General features: G+C 40.3%; 3 protein-coding genes across 7 annotated transcripts in view; 2 read left to right on the forward strand and 1 right to left on the reverse strand.

The window, feature by feature from the left end:
• Positions 1-7,542, forward strand: part of abr (ABR activator of RhoGEF and GTPase) — a 139,595-nt gene extending 132,053 nt beyond the window's left edge. For 3 of the 5 annotated variants that reach the window (XM_080040779.1, XM_080040776.1, XM_080040778.1), the window contains 7 exons: positions 1,332-1,391; positions 1,691-1,800; positions 1,930-2,069; positions 2,771-2,905; positions 3,072-3,177; positions 3,782-3,929; positions 5,986-7,542. In XM_080040779.1, the coding sequence (XP_079896905.1) occupies positions 1,332-1,391; positions 1,691-1,800; positions 1,930-2,069; positions 2,771-2,905; positions 3,072-3,177; positions 3,782-3,929; positions 5,986-6,075 (789 nt within the window). In that variant the 3' untranslated portion in view covers positions 6,076-7,542. Of the gene's footprint in view, positions 1-1,331; positions 1,392-1,690; positions 1,801-1,929; positions 2,070-2,770; positions 2,906-3,071; positions 3,178-3,781; positions 3,930-4,204; positions 4,280-5,985 lie in introns of all 5 variants that reach the window. The other 2 variants (XM_080040775.1, XM_080040777.1) reach the window with 1 other exon arrangement.
• Positions 7,543-10,987: 3,445 nt separating this feature from the next.
• timm22 (translocase of inner mitochondrial membrane 22 homolog (yeast)) lies at positions 10,988-13,690 on the reverse strand. The gene is made up of 4 exons (XM_080041253.1): positions 13,408-13,690; positions 12,743-12,939; positions 11,641-11,713; positions 10,988-11,547 (listed from the first exon to the last, which is right to left on the reverse strand). Exons 1-4 carry the CDS (start codon positions 13,664-13,666, stop codon positions 11,471-11,473), a joined length of 606 nt encoding a protein of 201 aa, XP_079897379.1. The 5' UTR covers positions 13,667-13,690; the 3' UTR covers positions 10,988-11,470.
• A 1,129-nt stretch (positions 13,691-14,819) lies between these two features.
• The window catches only part of specc1 (sperm antigen with calponin homology and coiled-coil domains 1), a 73,259-nt gene continuing 65,661 nt past the window's right edge, over positions 14,820-22,417 (forward strand). The window contains exon 1 of the mRNA XM_080040404.1: positions 14,820-14,903. The gene's annotated coding sequence lies outside the window, so the exon portion shown is untranslated. The remainder of the gene's footprint in view (positions 14,904-22,417) is intronic.

Genomic DNA, 22,417 nt, shown 5'->3' on the forward strand with positions numbered 1-22,417 from the left:
CAAACCTATAAAGACATTTGCATTAGCTGTTGTGGCCTCATGCAGTGGGCACAGGCTCCAGGAGACTTCAAACAACAACTACAACAGGCTGCAATTTATCATGTCTGAGAGGGCATCATGGGACGTGTGATCCACACTTTGAGAATATGTGCAGTGAAGTAGGCCAAGTGTCTGGAGTCCTGGCAGGGTGGACCCCCCAATAGACTGCTAAGGGGAATACTCAGGAAACATAAGTGGTATCCTCCCTCCCCAAAGTAGACTTGTGACTGTGTTGTAGTGAAGCACCACAGTTTGACTTTGATCAGGTTCAGAGGTTAGACAAATGGAGCTGCTGAAAGTTGAACTCTGGTGAAACATTAATCATAGTTTCAAAGTGCCTTCCCTCACTTTCTTCTCACCTTCAAAACTTTGTTAGTTGTTGCTTTGTCTTTCTTGTTCTAACATTAACACTGGCCACCTGGTTGTTATAAGAACCACCTTCAGTGAGGACTTCTGAATGCCTGCTTTCAGATCATGTTTGCGGAGTATGGGAGGTGGGGGGTGGAGGCATGTGGCAGCCAGTTCCCGTAGTGTAGTGGTTATCACGTTCGCCTAACACGCGAAAGGTCCTCAGTTCGAAACTGGGCGGGAACAGCAACCTTTTAATCTCCACTTTTCCCACCTGTCTCATAGAGCAAACAAGTGTCACTCATTTCAATAAGCTCAAATGTGGATAATAATAAATGTGACTGAGTAAAAGTGAATTGTGTACAAGCAGAGAGGAATTACGGCTGTACGTCGTGAACCAACATGAGATAGATGTTGATTCAATCTTGTAAGGGATTTTTGCAGACAAAGAGTTTTACAGGAATAGCACTGAACCTATCTTCTGGGATTAATTCACTGTGAATCTTGTTAAGTGAAGGGGTAAAATGTGTTTTTCACATATTACTCTAAAGAAAATGTTTTATGTATAAATAAATATAGACAAGTCTGCCTGGGAAGTCCCACCAAGAAAGTTAAAGCTGTTTTAGCTGTACAGAAATGTCCCTGTTTATGTGGGGAACCTAATTTGATGGCATAACTCTGGCATGGCACCAGAGAGTCAAACCCCTCAACCTCCTCCTTCTGAGAAAAGCAAACCCTGTGATTCATGTGTTGGAACTAACCAAACAGTTTCCTTTTTGGTGAATGTACAAATGGTGACTTCTCTATTGTTGTTTCCCACAAAGCGATCGTGCAGAAATGTGACTTTCCCTTCTCCCCTTAAGGGAAAATCCCGTTATGATTTCAGTAATGTTTCCCTTATTTGGTCAAAGACTTATGACTTATGTCTCTGCTGTGTCTTTCAGCTGGATCCCCAGACAGTGCAGTCCAAGAACTGGCACATGGACGTCATAGAGATGAACGGGGTAAGACACACGCACACACACACACACACACACACACACTTTTGAAAGGAATAATTTAGTAACTCTTATAAAAAGTAGAAGAATGTGTTGGCTGTAATGTTTACAATACAATCTAAATTTTAAAATGATTTGCTTGAAGATGTTCATAGGATATAAGATATTTTAATTTTAGCGATTTCTGGATGTCGATGTCAAAACCTCTAAATCACAATGTAAATGGAGAGACATAAAGAAAGTGGTTCTGCTCTTTACTGGCTTGGTGTAATCTAACCTTAGCTCTGTTCTTTTTTCATCATCAGATCAAAGTGGAATTCTCCATGAAGTTCACAAGTCGGGACCTCAGCTTGAAGAGAACGCCTTCCAAGAAGCAGAGTGGAGTGTTTGGAGTCAAAATCAATGTGGTGACAAAGTAAGTATGCTTCTGTTAAAGTACCCAAAAGACCCAGGGCCCAGAATGCTTTTCATGTCCATATCTGTATAACATCACTTCCATCATCAGAAGATTAACATGGGAGTAACCCGTTGTTCATGTCCACAGGCGCGAGCGCTCCAAGGTGCCTTACATTGTCCGCCAGTGCATTGAGGAAGTGGAGAAGAGGGGGATTGACGAGGTGGGAATCTACAGGATCTCAGGGGTGGCCACTGATATCCAGGCCCTCAAAACAGCATTCGACACGAGTAAGAATCCACTCACTGTCTCTCTGCCTGACACTCTTTCCTGGACATTTTCTTGGCTGAAGAACAAAAAATATACAGTATATTATTTACCAGCTATAAGGAGTACCAAAAAATTACAGTGGATAAACCATAAACATAGTTATCCCATATCCCATCAATGACTTATCGTGATTTCACTTTTAGCTGACCTACATATAATGATTAATCCTATCAAATGATATAATCCCATGTCAGTCATCAAGCATTTACCTACTTTCTCCATAGGAATGTAGTGTGCGTAAAAGGCTGTACGTTCAGAAGTTAAGAATATATATGGTTTTAGGTGTAGATACTTCTAGGCCCTTTCTCCAACACTGTTTAGAAAATATTTGAAGGGAACTTGCCATTAAGGAGGCCAGGATGAGGAGCAGCAGCTGTCAATGTTCAAGTTTTATGTAGCATATTGAAGCATCTCCTTGCCGGTCATGGCTGATTAACATGACAAAGATCCAAACATCCAGAGCTTAGTATCACCTTTTTATTTTTGTACATAATATTCAGCACGTCTGCTACATCTGTGTCTGTCTGTCTGGATGGATGTGGGCTTATTGAGAGATCACATCCAGAGAGAGGAGAGAGCAGCTGTGTTATTTGGAGCTGGTAATAGCACAGTGTATTCGGTGTCTAATCCGTCTCTGTTCTTTTTGTCTGAACCCCCGTAGATACCAAAGATATCCTGATGATGCTAAGCGACATGGACATCAACGCCATCGCAGGAACACTGAAGCTGTACTTCAGGGAGCTGCCGGAGCCTCTGCTCACTGACCGCCTTTACCCCACCTTTATGGAGGGCATAGGTGTGTAGCCCTTTAATGTGTGTTTGTCATCAAGTGGGTCCCTTTTTAGACTTTCACAGGGGAGTTAACTTTGACCAGCTGGAAGAGATAAGGCCTGAAGTGAAAGAGCTGTCTGCACTTAAATTGGACTTGACATGTTTTTGCTCTCTCTCTCTCCCCCTCGCAGCGCTCTCAGACCCGGCAGCAAAGGAGAACTGCATGATGCACCTCCTGCGCTCCCTGCCTGACCCCAACCTCATGACCTTCCTCACTCTGCTGGAGCACCTGAAACGGTAAACACACACGCGCACACACACACACACACACACACACACACACACACACACACACACACACACACACATACACACACACACACATTTCAGCCACCTGTTAGTGAAATCTATTGGTTTATAGGGTGGGGTCAAAATAACTTCACTTTTTCAGTGAATATCTCCTTGTTATCTGTACTGTGTGCGCACTAAGACATTTCTTTACATACCCGTTGTTTACATACCAGTTAACGGCCGTGTAGTAACACCTGGTTCAGTGCACACAGTACAGACAGGTAACGGTTCAGTGCACACAGTACAGACAGGTCACGGATCGTCAGGAGATATTCACTGAATTTGACAAGAAGTTATTTTGATGACAAGCGCTTTCCGGAATCCTTTTTATCTGTTAATTTATGGACAAACAATGTCTCCACAGAGGGTATTATTCTTCAACATTGTCTTGCTCCTCATAGTGTCACGAACACATTTTCTACAACCCTTCATGAAATGTCTCTCTTGCAGTTTGTGTGTGTATGTTTGTAGCGCCTGCCTCTGGCTGTCTTCTCCATGTATTGACCCTGTCCTTCCTGACTAACGGGCCTGTGGTTGTTTGCTCCTGCAGGGTGGCTGAGAAGGAGCCCATCAACAAGATGTCCCTCCATAACCTGGGCACTGTGTTTGGCCCCACTCTGCTCCGGCCCTCAGAGTCAGAGATCACCAAGCACATCACCACTGCCTCTGACATCTGGTCACATGACGTAATGGCACAGGTACCTATACACTGGCTTTCACTAAACCATCTTATTGCTTGAGAGTGTCTAGGCCTCTCTATGTAAGCGTACGCAGTAGATGGCAGACTGTGTGTGTACATGCACGTTTCCTCGGCTGCTGTGTAGGTTTTTTTTAGGAGGAATTGTACTCCCACGTTGCTAAGTGACCCATGTCACTGCGGTGACTACTCTCCCAGCTGTATTTAGGCTGCAGGCCATCCATTCATGTCTACTGAGTTATGAGTTTCCTGTGACCAAATGTCTTCTCTTGGCAGAACAAGCAGCATCCAATCAGCATAAATGGAAACGCAGGCAGCACTATCTGTCCATTACAGCAAAGCAGATTGTTTGTATGTGAACTTATTTCAATTCTAAATGTTTATTGCATAAGTATACAAAATGTCAAACACCAAACAAAAGATGCTTCCGCCTCCATATCCTGAACATAATCTCTTAAGAGGACATGAGTGATAGATTCTTCCTAATTTTCTCATTTTACTCAAAGCAATATTAAAGAGAGGGAAACAGTCAGGGTTATAGAGAATATGATCAAGTCCATTAACATCCACATAAATACATATTGTAAATTAAATAACTGGCTACAAACTGTTTTTCCTTCTAAGTTGCTAGCAGTGTTTAACAAACAGCCAATCAACTAAAATGTGGAGCATTGCAAGGGGGAACTTTAGACTGACCCTCCTGTTTAAATAAAGCAGATTCAGCAGACATACACTAACCTTTTTTCGGAAATGTTGAAAGGTGTTTTTCCCAGAGTTTACAGTCTCCCAAAACGTGTGCTTTCTCTTACTTAGCAGCACACACTGAATTAAACCCAGCTACAGAGTTAAAGTGAATCTTTCCTCACAAGTGCTGAATTAGGCAGTGGTCCAACATCTAAGCAACCGGCACATGAGGAAAACCTACTTCAATATTAACTAAACGTTAAATACATCTACGTCAATTTCACCAAAAGAGACCAAAGCCGTTCAGTTTTAAAACCATTCTGTCGTGATTGTGATGTAGAGAGAAAAAGGCATGGGAAGATATGTCTGTCTGGTTCACATCATGTGGTTTATTTTTAGCAGAGGAAAGGCTGTGAGGACCCAGATCCAAGTGACTTCAGATATAAAAACTATGCACCAATACTTATTGTACCCATTCCTAATAAGTGCAATGGCAGCCAGTTATAAGTTACAGTTAGATTGACATACTTAAATTAGACCATTTCATGCTCAAGTTCTTTGCATCTAGAAATGTAGCACATGCTCAGCAGATATAACAGTGGCTGTAATTCACAGCTCATGGATGCAATCAATTGTGTAGCGGCTTTCCATTAAGCCACTATGTTGCATGTCGTCTGGTATTTCTGACGCGTGCCGTAGCCTCTAGATAACAAATGAATGTCCACTCGTTCCTCAAGGGTTTATAATGCTTAGTTTATTTACACACACATACTTAAGGTAAGACTTGAGCATACAACTATTCACCGTTAAACTGTGCGAGCTCTACAAAAATGGTCGAAAACTGTTTTGCCTCCCGGCATGCAAACACACCTGGCGTCCCTGTTACGCCTGATTAGTAGACTTGCATCCGGTTTACAGTACTGCCACCCGGTGGTCAAATTGTGAATTAACAAACAATGAAAATGAACAAAGAAAAGGATAAATGGCTCTTACAAATAGTAAGGTTCTTGAAAACCCTTAGTGCCCAGTTTTCTAATGAATATTAAAAGATCAAGAATGTCCCCCCAAGTAGAGGTAATACAAAGAGTATTGATAGGAGTGACAAAGTCCATTATGAACTCAATAACTTTTTGACACAACCATTGCTCTGCATGTCTGTGTGGGGTGAGTTAATTGGGTGTGTTGGGCTGCAGCTTTCTAGATATAGTCTGAGGTGGCGGGGGGGCTGTAGGGGGGGGGGGAGGCAAAGTGTCAGACTTTGCAACCCCTTGCTTAAGTATCAGGTGAATACATAAATGGATAGTATTGAACCATTTTGAATGAATTAAAAGGATGTTCTAATGAAACCATCATGTTTTTTTCTCTCTTCGTAGGTCCAGGTGCTGCTCTATTACCTGCAGCATCCTCCCATCTCCTTCGCCGAACTCAAGAACAACACACCCTACTTCTCCACTGATGTTTAGTCCCCACCCACCCCCCTCAGGGCCGCATCTGGAGAGGGGAGAGTGAGAGAGACTCCATACAAGCCTTGGTCGGTCCCTGCCACTCGGCCGTCCTGCCTCACCTCTCCTCCCAGCAGGCAGCTCCTCTCCACTGTACAGCCCCCGCTCCCCACCATCGCTCCTGTCCACACCCCCCCAAACCAACCACCTCACCACCTCTGTCCTGAAAAAAAAAAAAAGATGGAGCCGTATGGGAGCTGGCGGAGGAGATTTCCTGGTCGTCTAGTAGTCACGTGTCATTTTCCTGTTTGTAACGTGAGGAGAGCAGAGCCGCCTCACACACCGACAAGACTACTACAAGGCCTTTCTGGGACCACTGTGGGAAAAGGACGGGGGGACTTCGGAGGCCACAGCCTGGCCTGATGGCACAGGTTCTCACCCATGCGTGGTGTCATCTAGTGAGCCCTTTCCAGACACTGGCTTGAAGATCTCAGAAACCAGTCGACTCAACCTCAAGCTTTGTTTTGCTGATCAGAGGCACTTCAGAAAAAATGGCATTTACAAGTTTAATAATTATGTTCAACAGCTGTTTTGTTTCCTTTCTGGCTTTGTGCATGTGTGTGGTGGAGGAGGGTGGGGCGTGTGAGTGACGATGTGGATGTAATTGAGTGAGTGTGTGTGTGTTTAAGGGACGATGAAAACTTGTGAGGTTCAGAAGTGGCTGGAAAGCCCTCCTAGTAAATGGCTGGTGATGTGTCTCTCTGTACTGACAAACAGGGGAGAAATGCGGTGAGTCTTGGCCAAATTAACCCTATTTATTTTGAATATATATAATATGTGTGCCTGTACAGTTCTGTGAAACTAGAGAAATGCTCTAAGGAGTCTGTTTTTTGAAGTTTATTCAGGTAGTGATGTTATTTTTAGTCCAATTTTCTCATTCACTATGTCCATGGTTGGTAAGCTGTACTGAAAAGATAACCAGAAAGTCAGCCAATTCATTTCTGATCACTTTGTAGAGGGGAAAGGGCACTCTTTGACATGAGGGTTGATGGGGAAAAAACACAATGAATAGAACATTTAGCTTTTTTTCTTGTTATTTCATTGCAAGCCTGTTCCAAGAGTCTTACTGCACCAGTATAATCTATAGGATGATTTGTGTAGTTGCCCTCATTGCATGTTCAGCTTGTCAATCAAACCAGGCCAGGTAACACAAAGGTAGGTGGTCTTTGCAAAGCCCTCACTAAGACTGGCTAAAGCCCATCTCTGCTCTGTACAAAGCCAACCTTTCTGCTATCAAGCCTGTGACATATGTTAAAATACTGTAAGCACTGCTAGATGAGTACTATTTGATATTTTTAATATAAGATTAAAATGAAATAAAAAAATGTTGTATTATACTTCCTTGGAGAAGAATTTCATTATACTGTAATATTGAGGCTAAATGTTAATGTGAACCTTTTCCCCCTTTTTTTGTAAAATAAAAGTTACCAAAACACTCTCTCTTTGTCTGTCTATGTTTATATCTGTGATGTCATAAGGTCTTTCTAGAAACAATGGACCTAATATAATCACTAATGATGATAAAAATGCTACATACCAGCTTAATGGTAATATACAGTAAATCTCATAGATGCTGATTAGGTGGAGCATGTGACAATAATAACCACACAACCTATCAATTCCCCCAATTAAAAAAACACAGCAAAACTGCACTCAATAATTAATTTGCTTTATATAATTCACAGGGGAACACTGCTTGCATATTTCTGAATTATGAAGTCATTCTGTTTGTTTTTTACTTACATCATTCACTACATTATCTTAAAGGAGTTAACAGCATTTGTATGTTTAACCCCTTCATTCACGATGTCATTTGTTTTTAAAGTAATCTTTTTTTGATGTGAAAAATAATAATATTCAAATTCAAGTTTGTGGCTGATTTGAAACTATACCATCAAGTTAAAGTTGACATCTTCTTGAAAAGTTATTGAGAAAAAAGAAGATAAAAGAACACTGAAGACAATTTAACACATAGAAAAGACAATGGTGCAAAACATTTAAAATGAAGAACGATGTGTAAAATAGAATTTAGAAAAGAAAATCCATGCATATATAAGGAAACTGCTTTCACATAGCTATCCACTGTGGTGAATGACACTGCATGAAAGGGTTAAACATTCAGATCTTTGCACATTTCACACCCTGTTCCTTCAGTGAAAGTATGAGGGTATGATGTAAGATAGAATGAATAGTATTACATGTAAAGGTAATGCAGAAACTTATACTATTAAATATTTCATCATTAGATTATTTAAGGAATATCACGAGAGGGAGCAATGTTGTCGCTCTATATCAGCACTGCTGTGATTCGATCGTAGGTATGTAATAGCGGTGGCGCAAGTTGCGCAACTAGGGGTATGATTCTCGCTTAGGGGACGAGAGGTCCCGGGTTCAAATCCCGGACGAGCCCTGTATCATTTGAATTACATCCTGCATTTATCAAGGTGATTTCAAACTCTGCGACAGTGAATCGGTTTAGTGCTAACCATTGATTTCACTGCAAGTCTTTGGCACATATAAGGAATCAAGATCATCGAACTTGGTTCATATGATTAGCAACAGTAATTAAGTGGTTGTTGTACCAGTCCACAATTTGTACAAGAAAGTGAACATCCTTGGTCACAGACAATGATTATGGTCTTTCCGTCAAAACTCTAGATGAGTGTTGGGGTTACTTTTGTGTAAACAAAAAAAATGTAGTTCTTCCCTGTTAACAATTGTCTGCTTGGTCCATCCTCTTCAACAGTATAGCAAGCATAGCCATTGTAGATGTTGATAGCATTTTACCAAGAGTTTAGTTAAAAATCCAATGACAAGTGTTTTTTTAATGGCTCTATGGTCAATGGTTATGATTCTTGCCTTAGGTGCAAGATGTCCTTGGTCCATGAATGTTATAGATTCATTTTAAGGAAGAAACCAATTCCTGCAACAAGACAGTGCAGATCAATATCTGGAAGGAACAAAATTAGTCAAATGTGTTATATTTGCCGTTTATAGGGTATTTCAGCTGTTGAAGGGCACTAGATTGGCCATAAAGTATTGTATTCCAAGCTTTCATTTAATTTTGATTTGCCCCACCACCACTGTTTGACAGCAGACTTGGATGAACATAATATACACTCACCGGCCACTTTATTAGGTACACCTGTTCAATGGCTTATAAAAACAAAAAGCTAATCAGCCGATCACATGGCAGCAATTTAATGCATTTATACATTTAGACATGGTCAAGACAATGTACTAAAGTCAAACTAAGCATCAGAATGGGGAAGAAAGGGGATTTAGGTGAATTTGAACATGGCATGGTTGATGGTGCACGGCAGGATGGATCCATACTTTCCTGTTGTTTATGCCAAATTCTGAACCTGCCATCTGAATGTTACAACTGAAATCGAGACTCATCAGACCAGGCATGATTTTTCAATCTTCTATTGTCAAATATTGGTGATCCTGTGAGAATTGTAGCCTCATTTTCCTGTTTTTAGCTGATAGGAGTGGCACCCGGTGGGGTCTTCTGTTTCTGTAGCCCATCTGCTTCAAGGTTGGTCGTGTTTTGGGTTCAGAGATGGTATTCTGCATAGCCTGGTTGTAACGAGTGGTTATTTGAGTTACTGTTGCCTTTCTATCATCTCGAACCAGTATGCCCATCCTCCACTGACCTCTGACTTCAACAAGGCATTTTACGTCCACACAAATGCTGCTCACTGGATATTTTTTCTTTTTCGGACCATTCTCTGTAAACCCTAGAGATGGTTAGGAGTGAAAATCCCAGTAGATCAGCAGTTTCTGAAATACTCATACCAGCCCTCCTGGCACCCTCAACATTGCCATGTTTAAAGTCACTTAAAACCCCTTTCTTACCCATTCTGTTGCTCGGTTTCAACCTCAATAAGTTGTCCTGTCCAGGTCTACATGCCTAAATGCATTGAGTTGCTGAAATGTGATTGGCTGATTAGTTATATGTGTTAACAATAAAATGTGCCACTGTACCTTATAAAGTGGCCGGTGAGTGTATATTACAATATACAGAGAGCTCTTCCGGGATTGAAACAGACGACCTCTCACACTCAAAGCGAGAATCAAATCATACCCCTAGACCAACGAGTCAGAGGAAGACTTAGAGCCTATTGCTGAGGGCATCCCTGGTTGAGGCTTTATCATTCATCCTTTTGCCAGTATTTAAGGAGGCTGAATTCTCCCCTAATCCACCCCCCCCAGTACCTCAGACAATTTGGCAAAGGACCTTGTTTATATTCCAACAGAAACTGATAAAGAGATTGGGCTCTCAGAGACTCCACTGCCACAGCAGACCTTTGAGTAATGGTCAATATTCCACATGGTGATAGTTTTGAATTGCCTACATCAAACAGTGTCACTCCTCTTCACCATAGAAGGAGGATTAATGAAAATCTTAAAAATAATGTATAACCATTTTTGATGGCTTTGTTCAACATGAAAACTTGCTTGTCCTTGTCCTGTAACAGAGCATGCCTGAGGAGGGTAGATCATCGCCTACTTTAATATTTTTGCATTTTTCGCACCTTGGATTTAAAGTGTCCATGCAAAGTTTCCTATAAACACTATAACGCAAATTGCTTGTTTCAACTACATTTCAACTGAAAACCTCCCATAGCCTAATACTAAGAAACTAATAATGTGATGTTTGGACTCTACTCATTTGCCTAAAATTCATCAAGAGTTCTCTTGGCTGTGTTCAGGCTCTGTTTTCATATGTACGCATAAATCTTACATGAATTCAAATTAGAATATAAACTGTCAACAAAAGGCAATTTACAATGTTGTGTTCATGGACAATTGTAAAAAGAAATATATATAATAATAATTTAAAGAAATCTGAATGCACAAGTAAAGAAAAAAAACATCTTTAATATAAATAACCCTGATAGGGATTAGTTACTGACAAATCAAACCAATGTTCTACCACAAGAACATAATTCACAGACGGTTTGGGGAGGGCATGAGTCAGAGGGAAAGCAGTTTCTGTTCATAATTTTTGTCTCATCGTATACTTGCAAAACGGAAGCAGATCGACTGCTCAGTTAGTTTCTGCAGATTGAACACATGAAATTGGTTAGCTTTTCTTGAACTGTCCATATGATAAAAAGTTATTTGGCCCCTCGAAAATACACACAAGTCCTTTTCAGCGCACTGTGCCATCACTGAAGACAACTGTGCACAAAACAGGAACGTGACACACCTCCACCGAATGAATCAGTTCTACTTCTGCAGCCATCCTCCACGTGCAGATAAACATCCACATGGTTGGATTTCTCACAGGGCTTTCTCCAGATGTGCATCAGTTAACTTCTTGTCCATATAGCCACTCTTTAGTGGTTCACCGCATATAATATTCAATGGCAGCCGAGAATGCAGCAAAGCCTCCACATCCAAGCACGCCAGCCTTTGCTCCAGCTACCAAACAGAAAATGAAGAAATGTGAGGACAAGGAAAATAGAAAACCTTCAATTTAAAATATACAAGTTGATAAACCAGAGTTATACATACCACGAAGTCCAATGACTCCTCCAGTTACACAACCGCTGTACACTGCGTTCTTCCAGTCAGATTTTCCTCTGTGCTGCAAATGAAAAACAAGTAGGCTATACTCAGTGGAACGCTAAACCCAAAAGGCATTATTCCAAAAAGTAAAGATTGCATAGCTTAATCTCAAGTTCCCAAGTTAATGACGACAAAATACTGGTCTTTTCACTAATTTAATTAGGCTCACATCACAATAAAATCAACGCTGCGTTTTTAAACGCTCTGAAGAAGGCTTTGTGACGAAACGCGCCGTCAGCGTTGATTAACAGTTATGTGAGCATATTTAAATGAGTGAAATGCCAGTATTTTGTCGGCCTTAACTTGGGAACATAAGATTAAGATGTGCTACTTTTTCTTTACTTTTTGGAACATGCATAATACTGCTTTATCTGAACTACTATAATAGTTTGGATGAGGTAGTTGTTTATTGATATATATATACACACACACACTGTATATAGATAACTAAGAGCATATAATATATATATTGCAGGCAATGTACTGTACATGACTTTATGCACATTATCACTTTGAAAATCAGTTTTGCAGCAGAGGGCGCTATCAGACCATTTTGAGGAAGTGGAAAAAAGCAGACTGACATTAATCTTACCCCTGTGCATTTTCATAATTTGCTAAATATAATAATGCTTACAGGTCAAGCTAAACACACCACAATGAAAATAAAAGAAGAGACTTTTGGTCTGTTAGTTGCTATGTTTAGTGCTGAGGAAAATCCTTTAACTTCCATCACACCGGATATGCCTTTTAGAAATGTTCGTAGTATGTACTACTAACATACTTCAGAGTTTAAATCCTTGTTCAAGCGTTTCTATTATTTTGTCTATTACCTGTTTGGCTACAGGGAACTAGGGACATTATGAAATCCTCTTAACTCATGTATTCCTTCTATTGATTTGAGCTACTTTCAGACATCTAATTCAATTACGGGCTCCTGTAGACTAGAGCAACTTCATTGTAATAAATATGGCAGTATTTATGAAAAATATCAGATATCCAACATTAGTTTGTTATCCCACTCCCATCAGCCCCACATGAAGAGACTTACTGATTCTATGATGCACTCTGTACAAGAGAACATGGCACCGATGACGGCAAAGTTCTTGGCGTACGACATCCCCCTCTGGCCCATGTCTTTGAGGACTTCTCGTGCTGATGGGGTTTTCAGAGGGTCTTTGGGGTCGAAGCCAACATTGGTATCGATGCCAGCGGTGAAAACACCAAAAGCTCCTCCGAGGACAAACCCTGTGGAGAACAAGAAACACCAACAAGAGAAAGATTTTTTTTTAAACTGTATAATGACATTGTCACTGAACAGAACCTTTTAACAGTATATAATCACATTAAACAAAGACAAAGGCCTTCAGCAAATCTTCATAAATGATAAACTGGGGCAAGAGAATGGGCCTAGTTTGAACTTTATGTTGCTTAAACTTTTACTTGATTTATTATAGCCTCTGTCATTCAAGTAGTGTACTCATTTCAGCTCTACAGGATGGAAAACTCATACAGATAACCCATGTGAAAATCCAAATCCAAATGTCCTCTTCGAATCCCCCTTTACATAGGCACACAGTTGAGCTTAGAGCTCCAGTTAAAGATAACTGCCGGCCCGGCAGACACACAAGCATCTATAGGCTAGCAATTTGACAGTCTATGATCTAAACTCAGCTTGTGTGGTTTGCATTTTAAAAGCGTTGGGTCCCTGCTTACCTCCCACACAGGCCAGAACGGACTTGAAGGCGCAGCTCTCCATTCCTCTCTCGATCATCTTCTGCTCGTCGCTTTTAAAAGGCACCGGCAGTGCCCCCATGACGCCGGGGCTCATGTCCTTTATTGGCCTCTTGTCCCCGATAAGATGCTCCAGTATCATGCTGTACTGGATCTCTGGGCCGTCCGCAACCGGACCAGCCGAAGCCGGACCTTGTGAGTCGGAGGCAGCAGCGCTTGCAGCACCCATGGAGGCAGCCATGTTTCTCAATGACAGTGCTTGGAGTAAATGTACGTCAGGGACGAGCGCGTGCTGATTCGTGACATCTGTGACGTCAGATGATTTCTGAAAAAGGAAATAATGGGAGCAAAGTTAAAGCATATATATTTGTATTAAATAAACTTACAGCAGCAGTTGAAACCATACAGCTTGTATTTTTTAATTACGTTGATTCTCACATCAGAAGATATTCAAATGTGTGTCAGCACATTCGATACAAAAAATCCACTCATGTGACTCGACTGCAGCCCTGCGATAAATAGTGGATCATGGAGTTTGGATCATGGAGTTGTACAATTTTTTTGTTGGGACAACTCATGTTAATTTCAAAGGCAGAAGCTGTGTTGTTGAATGTTATGGCGCTATGTTGTGTTCCACCTTACTGACATCAGTAGTGGTGACGTGGATTATATGGATTTAGAAGGCAAAAGGCCAATACTTTTTCATCTTTATTAGAAACACATTTAAGCCCTGCAATGAATCCCTTTGTGCAATTTAAATGTGTACCCTTTTTTGTAATTTCGTCGGAGAAGTGCTTATTGTCCTTATTAAAGTAAAGGAAATGACAAACAATTTCGTTTCAACTTTGCTACCACAGAAAAGTCTTCAAAATGTGCCATTAAGTAGGCTACCTTTAAGGGCTTTAAACCACGTGAAAACTTTTTTTTTTAAATAAGAAATAAAGGTAGGATTTAAAAAATATATATTTCCTGTTCTTTTTTATTTGTTTGCATTAGATGGTGCAAGTGTTTTATGGTCCGTGTATTTCAGGGTAGGCCTAATGTAGGCAGTTTTGTTAACATATACTTATATGATTGAAAATATGTCCAACTTTGCTTAACAGGCACAACTTAACAGAGATATTTATATTTCCACACCAAAGAGAGGGACAACAAAGACAGTCCCGTTTACACGTAGGCCAATATAAACATATTATTTGCAGCCTTAAATTATTTTGAAAACGGTCTAAAAAGATAATGTATCGTGTTTCCCAACCTTTTCTCTCAACAAAAAAAAGACTACATTTCCCAGAAATCTCCCTGAGCACTGCGCCAAACCAAACCCGCTTCACGCGCTCCACCTACCGGCCCCAGCACGTCAAGCTTTCTTTATGGGTCCATGGGTGACACTCGCGCGCGGTGAGGTGGCAGCAGCAGCAGCAGCGGCAGCAGCATCCTGCTCAAACAGCAGCTCCGCAATAATCAACACAACTGCACAGGTAATTTTCTACTGACACCTACAGCTTCTTTCTTGTTCTTTTCACCAATTTGTTGCGTTACAATCTGTCAACTTTACCGTTTATCGCTTTTCTGTTGACAGTGGACATTTAAGATGCGGTCAGAGAGTAGCTCGCGCCGTTTAAAAACTGACTTGGAGGACAGCTGGCTTGTTATCATCATCGGTAACAGTCTTCTCTGTTCCTCTAATTTAATGTTTCAAAATAATTTTGAAGCAGACGTCTACTCTCCAGATAGGCTACCGTAGCTTATGTCGTAAAATTAGCCAAAGGACCCGGTGTTTTCGCGCTAATTGAATGTGTCACTATCCATAACACAGCATAGTATTTTCTATTCTACATGGCTTCAGATAGGCTATGCATCCTGACATTTTCTGTTTACTTTCTAACGTTGCAGAGTAGGCTATACGCTACAACAGGATTCTTGATCGATCAACACTCCCCATCTGCTTTACATAGGCTACATCCCTTTTGTTGTTCTTATTTGCACAGGTTGTAAACAAAAGTGTTAATACGGTGATAGTGTTGTCGTTGCCAAGAGATGTCTAATGTTTTACACTATCAACCACAGCTCTGTACTTTGTCCTGTGTGGTGGCACATGGGGCAGTTACATTGACAGGTCATGCTGCAACTGAACTTACATTAGAAAAAAATGAATTAGGCCTATTGTAAATGGATTATTAATTATTTGATTATTGTGCTATTGGCCACCTTGTGTTAAGTTGTCTTTTTTTTTCAATACAAATATTTCATTTCATAATTGTATGACGTCAATAATATGTAGCCTATCAGTAAAAGCTTCCCTCGCGGATCTTAATGTACACTAGCAAGAGGCCGTTTATCACCTGCGTCTTCGTAGGATTCTCATAGTCTCTTTCCTGACATAAACCTGCAATACAGCCTATATACTGGCAGATCAAACTGTCTTTGAAATCACTTCAGTGCACAGGCGTATTTTATGTTTCACATGATCAGCCAGCCATTTGTAACCCATTAGATCTGTGCCCTGTGAAGCACTCAAACAAGGGCTCATTGTAATTATTTGTTTTAGTTTGCTGTTTATGTCTTTAATAGGCTGCCCTTAAATGCTTCCTTATGGGAAAACTATCCTGACTAAGCTCCTGTGTGAAACTCTAATCTTGCCACGTAATATTTACTTGTAAACTACAGTACCAAAGTGTTTCAGAAACATCAGCTCTCAGCCGTAAAATAAGTGACACTTGAATAATAAACCGGTAACGTGCTATTTTGGTCATGGCATCAAACATCAACATATCACGACAAAAGGGAAAGTAAAGTTGGAAAATATCCCAATTGCAGAGTTTACGTTATAGTCTCGTGTGTTAATAGAAGAGGCCAGCCTTGCAGCGGAAAAGGCACGGGTCCTTTGGGAGAATCCAAATGGGAAACAAATGACAGCTTTCACTTTCTTCTGTTCCTTTTGATTATATCAGGAGAAAAGACACTTCAAAATATGAACAGCGCACCAGTCATTTATGAGGCGGTCAAAGTGAATGCTGTTTGTCGGTAATTACACCCTTTGTTTTTCTCATGGTTAACCATCCAAAAAGGGGAAATACTTGGACATCTAATCTAAGCCAAATCTGGCTTTAGCTTCTGGGCTGTGTTCAGAACAGGCTGTGCTAGACATAAAAAAAAAAACGTAGAAGGATGCCGTTCTTGTGTCATCGTTATGGTAAAGTCAGACTATAGCACTAAGGGAATTGATACAGTTTTCAGAGTTCCGAGAAATACATGATTTAATTACTGTGTGATTTTCATAGATGAAGGCACAAGCATCTCTTGTCTTGACTCACACTTAACTTGTACCCATACAGCCTGTAGCATGATGACATTTTACTCCGTTTTTCTATAGCTGCTCTTCTGCTCAGCCTAATATCCAGGCAGTTCCTGTCATGGTTTTGCTATTTATAGCCAGGGGTTATGTGAGGAGCCCCCATGTCCAGTTGAACAGCAGTGGTATGGCTTGTTTTGTTAGACAGTACATTATTTTTGATGATCTCCTTGACCGCTATGCTCACTGGGGAAAAATAAATGTGAATGTATTACATTCTGAAGGGAATCTCATCTCTTTGCAGCACTACACACTCAGGAATATACCCATCTATCTATCTATCTATCTATCTATCTATCTATCTATCTATCTATCTATCTATCTATCTATCTATCTATCTATCTATCTATCTATCTATCTATCTATCTATCTATCTATCTATCTATCTATCTATCTATCTATCTATCTATCTATCTATCTATCTATCTATCTATCTATCTATCTATCTATCTATCTATCTATCTATCTATCTATCTATCTATCTATCTATCTATCTATCTATCTATCTATCTATACTACACACTACGGACTGCAAGCAGAAAATTAGCAGCAGCACTAGAGCGTTCTACTTTCTGTGAATGCTATAATGAAAGGAGTCAAGGTGGGGGTGGGCTAACAACATTTGGATTGAACAACTATGTTACAGTTTTTCTCAGTCGCTTTGGTGCTTTTCTCACATCACTATTAACATTTGCACAGCAGTTAGTGCATTTCTCAAAACAATTAGTGCAAACTGCAAAACCTAGTGGATAACCTGCAAAAGTACGTCACTTGCTCAAAATGGATAGTCTATTCCTCAAAAGCAAGTATTCATGTCAATGAAACTGCCAGTGTCATCAAAATGAGAAGTCTTGACACCATAGTTTATGAACAAGATAGTCAAATGGCTTTGTCATGTTTTCATTATGACAGTTTATTCTCTCAGTGTTTTCCAATGCAAAAAAAAGGTCAGAACTCGGTGACACTACCTGAAAATGCTCAAGACAGCACTATACACTACTTGTACAGCCATTTGAAAACTACAGTAAAGTTACACATTGCTGTAGTTAGGGGAGTAAGTGAGTACAAGACACTGAATACGTATGTTTCACATTTTTACTGTATATGCTCTTTGCAATTCTACAGCATTGTGCAAAAGAAAAATACACTTCAGTGACTTATTTAGAACAAACCAACCCTTAACCCAAACCAACCCTTTAAAACACCCTTTTGGTAGAGCTGTGCACAAATGTGAACAATATAACAGGACATATTGTAACTGAACATATAGGTAAATCATTCTGGCACATCCAGACGTTCCTGTCTGTCTGGCCACATATTTTCATCTACATCACAACAGATATTATCCCTTGCAATGCAGCGAGGAAAGTATCTACGATAAAGAAAAGGTATAACATTAGCTTGACAGAATTTGATAACTAGTTCAACAATTGTGTATGTAATGACTCAAGCAATGAAATGAAGACTATTAGTTTTATTGGGAACGACTATTCAGCATCCATAAGTATAGTTCATTTTGACTGACATGACATAAGCAAATGACAATGTTATAAAACAGCAGAGAATTGTATGTAAGCAACTGATACATGTCCAAAAGCATTTGCAATTTGTTCAGAGGCAGGAGAAATTGCTACTATGATGTGCTCAAATGACCAAATGTTGTGGAGGTTGAACTAATAGTTATGAGAATTTTCATTCTGATCTGAGAAAACCACCAAAGGCATTGGGCACTTGTCTTAGTCTAAATCCTTACTGTTAATAATGTCTGCCCTCTGTTCAGTGTCACGGAATTTAGTGCAGGGTTTGTTGGTGAGGAATTTGAATATGGATTGCGAAATATTGAAAATAATGAACACGAAATCGAGCCAACAGGAACTTTTTCCACTGCGACTCATACGGTAGGTGGGATAGCCATGTGTACAAAAACTCATACTCTCCACATTTAGAAGCTGGAGGATCAAAGAGGCTAGTACCCACCAAGCTGTAATGATTTGAACCTGTGTGCATTCCTCCTGAACCTCATGCTGCAACTCAGCCTGTATAGGTGCTGAGTTCATCAAGTCCATTAGCTTCTGTGTGGAGTGGTAGCTAGCCTGTAATGACCTGTCAATCAGTGGAGGACATTAGGAGGAAAATTCTGTGTCTTCTTGACTCTTGAGGCAATCAAATTTATACACACTTCCAAAATATTGCCTTCATAATGAAAATGGCCTAATTTATGGAACGGTTTTATAATGCTATTCAATCTCAAGTAATGATGAAGCCATAACCTTTATTTGGAAACATTTGGTTAGAGATGGAAATGAATTTCTCTCTTAACGATACTCGGGGCTATTTCCTGTTGGATATGTCAGAGTAGATTTGTTTTCGAAGCCTGTGTGAATGTCTACAGGCTGTGTGCTGCTCCAAAATGCTTCAACTTGAATCCAATGTGTTGTTTAAAGAGGCAAGTTGAAATGCAAAAGAAAAGTTGAAATAAAATGCTATATAATTTTTTTTCTCTTAAGAAATCTAAATGAGGCCCAATGTCTTGTGTATTATTTATTCAAATTGAGGGATGAATAGGCCTACAGGACATGCAAATATGTGTTCGCTTGGTGGTTGTAAATGTGAAGAGAGGGGCTGACTGGGCTTAGTCAATCCTTAGCAACACAACTGTCTATTTGTACTCAGCACATCGGAGTGACCTGATATATATCACACCAACTAATGCATCTGATCTAATGCATGTAGCCTCGCTTATGGTTTTGTACTCCGGAGTCAGTTTGCCATAGCATTCTTGTCTGTGTCCCTACGTGACCTTTTAGTTAGCCTTTATTGCTGTGAACGTTGACCCCTCTTTGTTTGTAACATTACCTCTTACCCTCTCTGGCATGAGAATCTCAGGAAAAAAACGAATATGGTCATCAGAAACAAATTTATCTGCATGGTCTCCCCAGACAGTTCACTTTCTCACATGTATTCAGGGCAAAGCAGTGTGATCCAAGAAGAAAGAGTTGTTATCTGCCCTCAAGAGGCGAACGTTGGTGTGCATACAGTTGAAGGGGCACGTCCTCTACTCCTGCATTGGACGAGGCTTTAATTGAGGAAATAAGAGGAGATTGACCGATTTCAGCAGGAATGAACACAGGCGTAGCTTTCAGTCAGTTGGCATACTGTAGAGAAGCAGTGGTATTTCTAACATAAAATGAGGCTGCTCAGTAAGTTGTCAGCAGGTTGCAGTTATTTTACTCAATACTTCTGCCCTCCAAAGGCACAGATGGCTCCCAGCCTCCAACGCAATGACAGGCTAGTTTACTTCTGTTATTTCTTCTAAAGCATCATCTAGTACCAAGAGGCAAGAAAAAATGAGCTGCACTCTTTATTCTGCATGAGACGTTTGTACATTAGCCTGCGAGGGAAGTTAACTCCAAGCATCTTTTTTCATCTGGCTCTGTTTCATTCTGGGACTTCCAGGAAGCAGTTCTAATACTTGACTAGCATCACAGTGTAACTCACTGGCTCAAAGGATTGCTTGCGTTTCTGTAAATGGGTCATCTGGGCCACGTCTGAGCTAAATAAAAAATAGTTAAATGAGAGATATGTTTTTTTTTTTTTTTTACGTGAATGTCCAGCTTTTCTCGCCTGCACTGTAGCCTGAGAGCACTGCAGGACCAGTGTTGGGCAGAAGTGTGACGTGTAAGCTAAGAATAATCAGACAGATGATTTGATATCCCATCTAGGTCAACAGGACAAGCAAGTTTACACGTGTGACATGTGTGTGTGGGGAGTGTCATTTAAATGTTTGCCCGATGGCTCAAAGAATTTGGACTTATTGTTATCTCTTTTTGTCTCTCTTCACAAAGGTTACCTTGAACACACCCACTATGTACATCAAAGAGCTCTCATGGCACAAGTATGTGTGCTGTAGCAAACTCAAAAGACACAGGGAACAGACACAGACACAGTAATTCTAATCGGTGGCACTAATACTATGATGTTCCATTGTGGAAAATCACTGAGCTCTGTGAAGTGGGTTCCTTTTTATTCCCTCGCAGTTCTCATGGATGCTATGCTAGTGTTTCTATGGAATCCGCCCACTCGCTGTACATGGAGCCAGCCAGGCAGACAGGAAAGCAGCTGAAGTTTCTACAACGTGGCTCTTGACTGTTTATCACACAAGAACTTTGACACCATAAGAACAGGAAGTTTAGCCCACGAGGGAGCCCAGCTCTTGAGAGATGAAACGGAGGATGAAGCAGATGAAATATGCATGGAGACTGTATCCATTCTCAGCTCACACTACTGTATGACTGGTGAAGCCAGGGAAGATGATTATTTTGGGAAATAGTGGATGGTTGTTCCTTCTAAGAGGTGGCACAGTGCATTGGTAATTCCTTGTTTGTCTGGCGCCAAACTGATCAGGATGTGGATACCTTTTTCAAAAAGTTTTTAAAAAGGATTTTTAGATTAATCCCACTTTAAACAATATTATCAGCAGCAAAATGACTAGAATTATTTAAATCTTTTTTTTTAAAGATGATTTTTTATGGCGAGAGTGGGGAGGCAGGTGAAATGGGGAAGAGAGGGGTTGACATGCAACGACCCGGGCTGGATTCGAAAACCCAGGTCTGCTGCAACAAGGACTTTTTATATTGTAATATTTGCTTATGGATTTAATAATTTATGCAGAACAGTCAGTGAGTATACTTGTTCATTTATTTAGTTGTTACTCATTAGAACATTAGTAGTTAAAAAAATATATAAGTTGGATTCAAGTTCACGAATTTCATAGAAAGTCATAGCATGAAAATGTCATGATAAAGTTTGGAAGTAGTGAATATTTTATCTGATATGTGAAAAGGGAAATAAAATTTCCCAGCTTGGTAATAAACAATTAATGAGCCAGGATCCCATGGTAAGCACTTCATTTTTTTTTAGAAAGTTTGGGAACCCCCTGCTGCTGTGTAAGCCCAAAAGCCAGCCAAACAACCTATTGATCTATGCCCACATCACAGGAAATCCACTCAGCATTTTCCTCATTACCTTAACTTTCTTCTCATCTCTTCTTAAACTAAACTTTGCTGATTTAAGCAGTGTATCTCATTTTAAGGCAATTTCATATTCAGTTGCTGAGGAGTAGCTTTTCTCTACTTTAAGTAGCGAAATTATTGTATCATACTAAGAAGCCTGATAGGGTTAATGTTTTACTCTTCCTCGCAATAATTTCAGATAGTCACTCACCACACACCTGCAGTTGTCAAAATAATGAATAGCCTCAAACACAATACATACACATAACACTTGTAAGCTATTGCTTCCTAGCTGTAATTTAAGGGTTTTCATTTCCAAGGAATTAAAAACGATTTAAAGTCTCTCTTAATATTTGTACAGCTGTAGGAATGTTTGGTGTGTTTGGTATCCCTCTCTCTTTCAACTCTCTCAAATTGCTAGTGACAGCAGAAACTGTGACACATTTGCTATATTGTTTTGTGGAAGAAAAAGAAATTGGCTGTAACTTCCCCAATACGGCTTTTCAGAAAGAGGTTTGCGCCCTGCAGCGATCTAGTTTCAGATCCCTCCAGACAAAAAGGGGAAACCCTGGGGGAGAGCAGAGACCGTCTCACAGCATGGGACACAGACTAATCCCACACACTTCCT

The sequence above is a fragment of the Ammodytes marinus genome (assembly GCF_949987685.1).
Source record: "Ammodytes marinus genome assembly, chromosome: 14".
NCBI lineage: Eukaryota > Metazoa > Chordata > Actinopteri > Uranoscopiformes > Ammodytidae > Ammodytes > Ammodytes marinus.

What these genes read in the sequence shown, in the direction of transcription:
- timm22 (XM_080041253.1), bottom strand. Translation starts at nt 13,666, where the DNA reads ATGGCTGCCTCCATGGGTGCTGCAAGCGCTGCTGCCTCCGACTCACAA. An exon ending in CAGAGTGCATCATAGAATCA is followed by an intron (nt 11,714 to 12,742) that starts GTAAGTCTCTTC and finishes TTTCATTTGCAG; the next exon opens with CACAGAGGAAAATCTGACTG. An exon ending in AGGAGTCATTGGACTTCGTG is followed by an intron (nt 11,548 to 11,640) that starts GTATGTATAACT and finishes TCTGTTTGGTAG; the next exon opens with CTGGAGCAAAGGCTGGCGTG.